Source organism: Elephantulus edwardii, unplaced genomic scaffold (assembly GCF_000299155.1).
Source record: "Elephantulus edwardii isolate Elephantulus edwardi_28Jun2011 unplaced genomic scaffold, EleEdw1.0 scaffold00028, whole genome shotgun sequence".
NCBI lineage: Eukaryota > Metazoa > Chordata > Mammalia > Macroscelidea > Macroscelididae > Elephantulus > Elephantulus edwardii.
Window position 1 is genome coordinate 21,708,755 of NW_006399778.1, and position 11,410 is coordinate 21,720,164.

Sequence of the window (11,410 nt, forward strand, 5' to 3'; positions counted from 1 at the left end):
CCCCCCTCCCCGCCCCCGGCGGCCCAGGCCGGCGGCTGCCCGATTCAGGTGGCGCCCGGCCGGCGGCAGGTCCTACCTTTCTTGCTTTTCGGGGAGTTCCGCTTGCTCCGGGCGCTGGCTCTCTCTTCCTCAATCGCAGCTGCTATCTCGGGGTTGTCTTCCCCATTGTACCAGACCAGGAGCTCCTCGCCCGGCGCGATTGGCTGCGCGGAGAGAAGAGACAAGCACCGGACCAATCAGAGCGGCGGTTGTTGGTGGGGGGCGGGGCGCGGGCGCCCGGCCAGGGGCGGGAGCCGCGGCGCCGATCGCAAACAGCTGGCCCCGGCGCCGCGCATATTTCTCCGCCGGCCGCCGCCGGGGAAGGAACCCTCTGCTGGAAGGAGGACCTCACTTCCCCGGTGGCGGCGGCGGCGGCGGCGGCGGCAGTGGGGGACGCTGCTGCGATCCGCGGTGAAAGCATCTCAAGGACCGAAATAAAGGTAGGAATGCACTATGGAGGGTCAACCCCCTCTGAGTCCACTAGGGACTCCGGCAACGCGACGCGAGCACACACCGACAGATACGAATATCCGTAAATACCGATCATTTTCAATTCAAAACTGCCATATGCTCTCAAATCGTACTTTTCAAAGCCTCCTGCTGCCCACGCGGGGGGAGGGTAAAGCATCAAACAGTTTTGCCCACGAAACCTAAATTGGTGAGAAATTTAAAGCATAATTAAGAAGAACCAGGCGGCAAAGGAAGGAAGAGGTGCTGAATGCTAATTATCAGCACACGTTTCCATTCCAAGAGCAAGTTAAGCAAGATCACAAGGAAGAACTGAGTGCTGTTCCACAGTTATAAATGTACTGCTATTTATATCATCCAGAAATGCGAAAAAAAGAGAAGGCAGTGCAAAGTAGGTCCTACCAATATATTCTCTGCTCACTCACTCCTACTAGCTTGCTGGGGACCGTGGAAAAGCTGAGTTCACTGCTTTGACATTCGTGCCAGACACGAAGATTATAAATACATATAGAAGGGTATGTCTGAAAATAATATACCTGTATTGCCAGCCTAAAACACTACATATTAAGTGGGCATATATGACAGGTTACAGACCACTACATACTGACTACACCTAGAATAAGACCTTTGCCATTGAGTCTGAACTGACTTCTAGCCAACCATCCAGAGGGCTTCAGTCTGTAAATAGCACAGGAGGAAACTGCCCTTCTTTTTCGGGCAGAGCAGCTGGTGGATTGCAATCTCCAGCTTTTGGATTGGCTGTGCAACTCCTTACCCATAAAAACTCCCTAAGGAAAAGTATGCTGAATGGAAAGCTTCAAGACAACACTACTGAGTCTGCATGGACTCATAACTGACCGTCCACTGAGTTTCTGAGACTAAATAGATTATGAAGAAATTGCCCTTCGTTCTCCCCAAAGGAAAACTGAAACAACAAAAAAACAAACCCAAATTTCCATTGGGTTAGCAGAACTCCCTACCTATTGAGCCACTGGAGCCTCCCTAATGGAAAGATCAAACCCTAAAAAAGAATTCAGAGAAATGGATTCTTATGTCTCTCACAATCACTCATTTGTTCACAACATTCCAAGGTATGGATACAAGTAAAATTCATCTAAAACCATGACTAAAATAAGAATTCATGAGTGATACTAATGAATAAGAATCCCTAACTGATATAAGTAAATAACAGAATGTTTTCTCTCCTTAAAAGAAAATCTCAACTAATTAATGAAAGAGAAATGTTGGAATTAGAAAATCACGAATTGGCAAGCATCGCATTTGGTAACTCAGGAAGGACATCAATGGAGGTTAAAATGAGTAGGATGTAAATATGAGGGCTAACAATATTTGGACATTGAAAAGTTGACCTCACAAATATTTATAAATTACAAAGGGGGGCATGACTGTCAAGATGGAATAGACTCACCACTGACCCGTCACCAGATTTTCACAGGCTATAAACTGCACAAAAGGATACTGCCTATCTTTCTCCCAGGGAGCAACTGGTGGTTTAGAACCGTGTGCCTTTGAATTGGCAGTGCGACTGCATACATACCACTAGGCCACCAGAGCTCCCTAAGGGGGACAGAGAGTTATTTTATAATTAGGGAAAAAAATAGAAGTGTTAAATACCTCCTGATAAGATGCACAGAGAACAGAATGTCACTACTTGCCAATTTCTGTCAAATGTATAAACTGACTTTAAATATGGAAAAACCCCAGACAAGGCCAAATTATAGGGTATTTTACAAAATAACTCATCTGTACACCTGAACTGAGAAGGTTATGAAATGCATAGCCAGGGATCCCAAACTAAGAAGGCCAAAGAGCCCAAACTATTGAAGAGATTCAAACCAATAAAGGATGTAATTAGAACTGACAAAACATGAATCAGATACTTAGATCACCTAATAATATTTGTCTCAGTGTTAACCTTCTTGACTTCCATTATTGCTATATGGTTACATAATACACTTGTTCTTTTCTTAAAAGGAAAAAATTAAAATGTCACTTTAGAAACAAGGTATTGTCTTACTTTAAAATACTTGGTAGTCTAGAGAAAGGCCAAGAAAATCATTCCATTCTCTGCAGAACCTCATGATATATTATTATTATTGTTAGGTGCCATCAAGTCAAGTACAACCCATAGCGACCGTATAAAGAACAGATCTGAACTCTGCTTACCCTGTGCCATTCTTACACTTCCTAACACCTTTGAACCCACTGTGGCAATCACCATGTCATTCTACCTGATTGAGGGTCTTCCTCTCCTTTGTCAACCCTCTACCCTTCTGAGCACATGTCCCTCTCCAAGGAATAGCCCATTCTAGTAACATGCCTGAAGTTTGTGAGGTGAAGCCGCATCATCTTTGCCTCCAAAGAGCACTCTGGCTGCACCCTCTCCAAGACCTATTTGTTCTCTTGGAAGTCGATGTTCAGCATTCTTCAACATCACAGCTCAAAGACATCAATTCTTCTACTGTCATCCTTATTCATTGTCCAGCTCTCAGATGCATAGCAAGTGACTGGAAAGATCACGGCCTGAATCAGATGCACCTCAGTCCTCAAACTGACATCATCACTCCTCAATAATTTAGAGTTCCCTAACTGCAGTCGTTCCCAGTGCAATACATATCCCGATTTCCTGACTACTGATACCAAGGGTGTTAATTGTGGATCCAAATAAGATGAAGCTGATGACAATTTCAATCTTTTCTCCATCTGTCATGATGTTGCCTATTGGTCCAGTGGTTAGAATCTGTTTTCTTGACACTGAGATGCAATCCATATTGAAGGTTTTATTCTTTGATCTTCTGCAACAAGTGCTTCAAATTCCCTCACTTTAAGCAAGCAAGGTTGTGTCATTTGCATGATCAGGTCTCCCTGATCCAGATGCCACATTCTTCATAGAGTCCAGCTTCTCAAATAATTTGCTCAGCATACAGACTCAATAGGTGTGGAGAGAGAGAATACATCCCTGAGGGACTCTTTTCTCAAGTTTAAATCATGTAGTATTCCCTTGCTTTGTTCACACAACAGACTCAGACTAGGTACAGGTTTTGCAAGAGCACAGTTAAGTGCTCTGGGATTCCCAGTCTTCTCAATGTAAACTTTAACTTGTTATGATCCACATATAACAAGTTATGATCCATGTGTACATCTTCTAATTTCAAAATATTCCACTGTATTTAGAATTAAAGAATCAGCCACTATTTCCTTTGCTACGTGACCCATTCACTGCTATCTAGGCCATTCCAACTCCTAGCAGCCAACCACTGGCTTTCCAAAACTGTACATGTCTACAGGAGATGGCCTATTTTTCTTTTTCTAATTTAAATAATTTTTTTTCTTTTATACTGGTTTACTTAGAAAATTTGTATACACTGCTTTACACACAGATCTTTCCCATATCCTTTATTGACCCCGCCCTCTACCCATCAAATTGTGTGACGGTTAAAAAAACCACCCTCAGCCCCCTGCATCTTCATACACACTCTACAATAATGGTCTTAAACAGTATTTGTCCTTATAGGACTGACTTAGTTCACTAAGCATACAGCGCTCTAGTCCCTCCAAAGTTAAGTAGTGATGTACAAAAATTGCTCCTGCATGCTGTGTAGTATTCCATCGTTTGAATGTAGCATGATTTCTCAATCCATTCAAATTGTGGTTGGACATCTGGGCTGTTTCCATGTTCTTGTGATGGTGAATAATGCAGCTATGAATGTTAGTGTACAAATCTCTACTTGTGCCTCAGAACTCATTTTCTCGGGGTATATGCCAAACAGTGAAATAGCTGGGTCATATGGAATTTCTATGTTTAGCTTTCTGAGGAAATGTCAAACTACCTTCCAGAGTGGTTGTACCATTTTACAATCCCACGGGTCATATGGAATGTCTATGTTTAGCTTTCTGAGGAAATGTCAAACTACCTTCCAGAGTGGTTGTACCGTTTTACAATCCCACGAACAATGTATTAAAGTTCCAATCTTGCCACATCCTCTCCAACATTTATTACTTGTCCTATTAAACTTTACCACTGTTACTAGAGTGAGATGGCATCTCATTATGGTTTAGATTTTCATCTCTTACTGCTAGTGACTTTGTGCATTTCTTCATGTGTTTGTTGGCCATCTGAATATCTTCCTCTGTGAAAAGTCTTTCCATATCTTTTCCCCATTTTGTAATTGTATTAGTCTTTTTCTTGTGCAGACCTTGTAAGTTCTGTAAACTTTTTATATGAGACCATTGTCTGAACTGGTATTGCCAAATGTTTTTTCAGTCAGTAGGCCTTTTTTTTCCCCACTTTGCTAAAAAAGTTTTTGATGCACACAGGGATAATCTTTAGATGCCCATTCATCAATTTTATCCTCTCCAGATAGTACATTTCTGCCTGTATTTGACAGTCTCTTTATACCATAGACTAGGCCATCTGTGCTTGATCCCAGTTTGTTTCTGATGAATTTTATGGTTTGGGCTTTACTCCCAGGTCTCTGATCCACCTTGAATTGATTTTTGCGTATAATGTGAGATGTGGATCCTCTTTCAGCTTTTTACATGTAGCAGTCCAGTTTTGCCAGCACCATTTGTTGAAGAGGTTGTCATTTCCCCATTTAATAGGTTTTATTTCTTTGTTGAATATCAGTTGGCCATAGATAGCTGGGTCCATTTCTGCATTCTCAATTCTGTTCCATTGGTCTATGTGCCTGTCTTTGTACCAGTACCATGCTGTTTTGTTTACTACTGTTGTAGTAGGTTTTGAGGTCAGGAACTGCTATACCTCCACCTCCCACGTCATTTTTGTTTCTCAGAAGTGCTTTGCTTACTCAGGGTCTCTTCCCTCTTCAAATACACTTGACAATTTTCCTTTTGATCTCCTTGATAAAACTGCCCATCTTTCTTCCGCAGAGTAACAGGAGGATTCAAACTGCTAGTCTTTCTGTCAGCAATGCACTACATAATTTACCACATCACCAGAGCTTCCAACACAAGATATTCTAGACTTCGAGTGAAAGAACCAGTCGCTGTTTCCTTTCCTCCCACAGGGATGGCTAAAACCTGCCTTCAAACTAATGTATTATTTCCCTTCTTGAATCAGTAAAACACAAACAAAAGATAAAAATCTTAAGTTAATATAGAAAAACATAATGAGTTATAATACCTATACCAATGACTTTGTTCCTTTGACGAGCTACTTCTGAAGAAGAGCTTTTTCATTGTTACTGTTTTTAAATCTCACTACTACTAAATGTACAGGGTTCAGGTCTTTTGTTCATAGGGTCTCAATGAGTCATCTCAATGAGACTTAACAACAACTACTAAATGTGTACCACACTTTTCATGTGTAATTCACTTACATAAAAGGCAGCATATAAGTATAATGGACACAAAAATTTGTACAATTTTAAAAAATAAAAAAAAAAAATTTGTACAATTTTCCAAAAACCCTAAGGGGGATGGTAATTTGAAAAAAAAAAAAAACCAAAACAAAACATGTTATTTCCATAAAATACAGTAATCTGTGTTACTCAATTTTTGCCATAAGTCACAAATTTATGGAATGTTGTTGTTATTAGGTGTTATCAAATTTCCTACAACACATACTGACACTATGAATAATGGATCTGAACCTTATCTTATCTGATGTCATCCTCAACATTTTTCTATTCTAAAGATCACTACTACAATCAATGTGTCAGTCTATGTTGTTGAAGATATTCCTTTCTCTTGCTGACCCTCTATCTTTCAAAGCATGATGGGATATATTTTTCCCAAGGGTTGTTGTTGTTATGTGCCCTTGAATCCCTTGCGACTCATAGCAACCCTATGTCCAAGAGTTCTAAACCCTACTATATAATGAGCCAACCTCATTGTCTCTTACACACCTACCCCCTTTTACCCTACTCACTGAGTCAATCCATTTCATCAAGGGTCTTCTTGTGTTGTCTCTCTACCCTCCCAAGCATAATGTCTCTCTCCAAGGACTGGTCCCTTCTTGCAACATGTCCAAAGTATGTCAGATGGAGGTTCAGGATCCTTGCCTCCAAAGAGCAGCCTGGTCTCACTGTCTCTAGGATAAACCTGTTTGTTCTCTTAGCAGTCCATGGTATATTTAGTACTCTTCTCTAGCATCACAACTCAAAGGCATCAATTCTCCTTTGATCATCTCTAGTCATTGTGCAGCTTTCTGATGCATAGCAAGTAACTGCAAAGACCATGGCTGGATCAGGCACACATTAGTCTCCGGGCTGACAAGGTTGCTCTTCAGTACTTGGAGAGGTCCCTGACAGCAGATTTTCTCAATGCAATTAGTCTTCTGGTTTCTTGGCTGCTGGTACCAAGTGTACCGATTGTGGTGCCAAGCAAACTGAAGCTGTTAACAATCTCAATCTCTTCACCGTCTATCATGATTTTGTTAGTTGGCCCTTTGGTGAGAATCTTTTGTTTTCTTGAAGTTATGCCTAGGTCCTCCTCAATTTCAGCAAGCATGATTGTGTCATCTGCATAATACAGGCTGTTGATGAGTCTTCCTTAAATCCTGAAGCCACATTCCTCCTCAAAGAGCCCAGCTTCCTGGATGATATGTTCCATATACAGACTGAAAAGGTATGGAGATAGGATGCATTCCTGGTGGACATGTTTCATTGCAAATACCTTTTATAAAAATCAAACACAGACTACACACATGAATTTCACCTGATGGTATGCACATAAATCAGATCGATTACATCTGTAGACTCCTGTAGAAGCTCAGCATCAGCTGTGAAAATCAGGCCAAGTGCTGATTGTGGAACAGACCAACAGCTACTCACACGCAAGTTCAAACTAAAGAAGGTTAAACCCACAGAAACCAAACTTTGACATTGAGTCTATTCCACCTGAATTTCAAAACCATTTCAGGAACAGGTTTGAGGCCTTGAACACTAATAAGTGAAGACCAGACCAGTTGATATTAAGATCATCATCCAGAAAGAATGCAAAAGGTCATTACAAAGACAGAAGAGGAAGAAAAGACCAAGACGGATGTCAGAAGAGACTCTGAATATTGCACTAGAGTGCTGAGAAGCCAAAGCAAAGGGAAGAAATCAAGAAGTTAAGGAGCTGAACAGATTTAAAGGACTAAACCCTTCTAATATGCCCCAAAGAATGTGAGCTAAGTTTTCAACATCCTTGCCTCTAAGGAGCATCCTGGTTGCACTCTGTCCAAAACATATTTAATTTGTCCCTTTGGAGTCTCTGAGATACTCATTAATCTTCTCCAACAACATAACTCAAAAGCATCAATTCTTCTCTCATCCTTATTCACTGTCCAATTTTCAGATGCACAGCAAGTAACTGAGTAGACCACGAGTTAAATGAGGTGAACTTTAGTCTTTGAACTAACACAGTTTCTCGTTAGCAATTTGGAGAAGTCCTTCATAAGCAGATTTTCCTAATGTAACACATATTTTGATTTCTGACTGCTAGGACCAAGGGTGTTGATTCTTTTCTCAATCTATCCATGATGTTGCTTATTGGCCCGGTGATGAGGATTTTATTGATGTTAAAATGTAATCCATACTGAAGATAGTAATTTTTTTTATCTCCAGCAGCAAGCATTTAAAATCCTTTTTGTTCTCAGCAAACAAGGATGTCATCTGCCTAACACAAGTTGTTGTTGAGTCTTTTTTCCATCCTGATCTTCTTCATAAAGTCCAGCTCCTGGAATTATTTGCTCAGCATAAAGATTGGAGAGATACGGAAAAGGGTACAGCCCTGATGCACACCTTTCTTGATTTTAAGCCATGTAATATTCCAAAGATTGTCATCATTGGGCCAATTGGCAGCACAATAATAGATGGAGAAGAGACTGAGGTTATTAACAATTATAGCTTGCTCAGATCCACAATCAACACTCTTAACATCAGCAGTCAGGAAATCAAAAGACGAACTGCATTGGGAAAATCTGCTACTGTGGACCTCTCCAGAGTGCTGGAGAGCAATGATGTCAGTCTAGATACAAAAGTGTTCCTAATCCAGGTCATGGTTTTCTCAATTACTTGTTATGCTTCAGAGAGTTGGACAATGACTAAGGATGATAGAATAGATGCCGTCAAGTTGTGGTGCTAGAGAAGAGTCTTGAACATACCATGGACTATCAAGAAAACAAATAGGTCTGTCTTCGAGAAGGTGAAGCCAAGTCTTTCCTTGGAGGCTAGGATTTTGAAGCTCTGCCTCACTTACTTTGGGAAGATGGCCAGGAGAAATTGGTCCTTAGAGAAGGACATCATGCTCAGAAGGGTGGATGGACAGTGCAGGGGAGGAAGACTCTGGATGAGATAGAAAAAGATCCAGTAACTGGGGCCATGGGGGTTGGTGTGTCAGAATTAGTGAGACTGGCTCAGGATAGGGAAAGACTCAGAGCTGTTGTACACAGGGTCACTGTGCATCGCAGGTGACTCAACAGCACATCACAACAATAACATACTATGACAGGTTTGGAAGCAGGAGTGGCATCCAATTCCTAAATGGCATTCCTCCAGAAACTCTATGGACTTATAAATTTGATAGTTGTAGAGGGGCTTCAGGGCTTTTGTCCAGAGTCGCTATGAGTCATGCTTGACTCGAAGGCAATAAACAACAATAATGTTCCCTTCCTCTGTTCACACAACAGTCTCTTGGGTCTAGATATAAGTTTTGCATGAGCACAATTAAGTATTCTTGGATTCCCATTCTTCTTAATCTTAGCTGTAATTTGTTATGATCCACACAGTCAAATGTCTTTTGCACACTCAATAAAACGCAGATAAGTATCTTCTGGTATTCCCTGCTTTCAGCCAAGATCCAACTGACAGCAACATGGATATCCCTGATGCCATGACCTCCTCTAAATCTAGCTGGAATCTGGCCGTTCTTTACGTACGGCTCCAGTAGTTTTGGTTAATCAAGATTTTACTTACATGTAATATTAATGATAATGTTCAATAATTTCCACATTATTTTGGATCACCTTTATTGGGAATGGGAAAAACTATGGATGTCTTCCAATCAGTTGGCCATATAGCTGCCTTCTAAATTTCTTGGCATAGACTGGTAGGCAGTTTCAAAGCTCTGTTTGTTGAAATGTGTCACTTGGTCTTTCATCAGTTCATGGGAATCTTACTTTTTGCCACTGCCTTCAGTACATCTTGAAGTTCTCTCTTTAGCATGGGTTCTTGATTATATGCTACTTCCTGAAATAGTTCTGTGTCAATCAATTGCTTTTGGTTCAGTGATTATGCAATTCCCTCAATCTTTTTTGGATGTTTCCAGGATCGTCCAAGATTTTGCCCACAGCATCCTTCACTATTGCAACTCGAGGCTTGAATTTATGTTTCAGTCATTTCAGTTTGAGAAATGCTGAGTGAGTTCATCCCTTTTAATTTTCTACCATCTGATCTTTCCATATTTTGTTATAATATTTTGCTGTGTCTTGTTAAGCTGCCCTTTGAAACCTTCTGTTCATTTCTCTGAATAGCAGAATCAATATTTGCAATTAGTATGGTTCTCAGAAATACATAAAGTTTTAAATAAAACAAAAAAATAAAAAGCATATAGAAATGAAAGATGAAGAAAAGTGTAATAATTTGTTCACAGTATATCCCTAAACAACACAGCATAACAAGAACACTGGCTGGAAGATATCACTTGACAGTTTTAAGAGGCCACCAGGAATAAAATCTCATGTTCCCCTGTTTGTTCTGCTGCAATCTTCTGTAGAAAGCTAAATGATTGTACTGCTATATGGTAAAGTAAAATACCAACACAGCCATGGAGAGAGCATTCATTTGCTAAGTTACCCACTGTTATAAAGAACCTGATATAAAAATATACCAAAATCCACTTTACCTCAAATTTCAAATGATTTTTCAGATGGCTGGTGGGTTGGTACATAAGTAAATTAAAATCAATCTGATATTCTAACTACTGAACAACTTTCAAAACTGAACACGTAAGGAGCTCTGGTGGCCAAGAGGCAAGAAGCTGTGCTGCAATCCTGAAGTCATATGGTTCAAATCCAACAGCAGCTGCACAGGAGAAGGATAGGCAATCTCCTCCCATGCAATTAACTGCCTCTGAAAATTGGCCAGAGGTTTGGACTGATTCTGACCCCATGATAAAACAACATCTCACCTATGAGTTGGTTCTGACTCCACGGTAAACAACAACAGATAAAGTTGTTTTAAAAAAAAAACCCAAAACCCACCAAAAAACCTGACAAAGGAAGATGATAATTGTAAAATTGAGCTGTATACTTCCCAATTTTCTATTAAAACAGCAACAAAAAGGCCTTTATCTATTCTAGGGAGACTGTTCTTTTTTCCCTCCCTGTACTGCTTAGCATTCTTGGATTAAATTTCAGAAAGGAAAAACTATGTGTTTAAACTCAGAAAAGATAAGTGAACAGATAAAGAAAGTTAAGTGAGTTAATAAAAATTGAAATACACGGTAAAATAAAAATACCCCAAGCAACTCTTTATTTTTTGTAACATATTTTGATGCCACCAAAAAAAAACCCCGAATACACTGTAAACTCTTAAAGTCTGTCCTGTGAGTTCTCATAAATGTTAAGTAATCACATATATATGTCATATATATATTAACATGTTATATATCATAAATCATATCTATATTGTTGTTAAGTGCCACTGAGTTGTAGATGACTCATAGCAACTCTATGAACAAAAGACCCACACACTTGTATAACTTTGGTTGTTTCTCCATGTTCACAGAGTTCCAGAGGCAAGACATTATGGAAATGGAGTGGCATCCACTCCCGAAATATATATGTGTGTGTGTATTTGTTATTGTTGTTATGTGCCGTCGAGTCGCTTGCGACTCATAGCGACCCTATCAACAGCCCTAAACCCTGCTCTATCCT

General features: G+C 40.2%; 1 protein-coding gene across 1 annotated transcript in view; it reads right to left on the reverse strand.

Moving 5' to 3' along the window:
- The window catches only part of PRDM2 (PR domain containing 2, with ZNF domain), a 134,854-nt gene that overhangs the window by 96,706 nt on the left and 26,738 nt on the right, over positions 1 to 11,410 (reverse strand). The window contains exon 4 of the mRNA XM_006883634.1: positions 77 to 203. Within this exon, the coding sequence (XP_006883696.1) occupies positions 77 to 203 (127 nt within the window). The remainder of the gene's footprint in view (positions 1 to 76; positions 204 to 11,410) is intronic.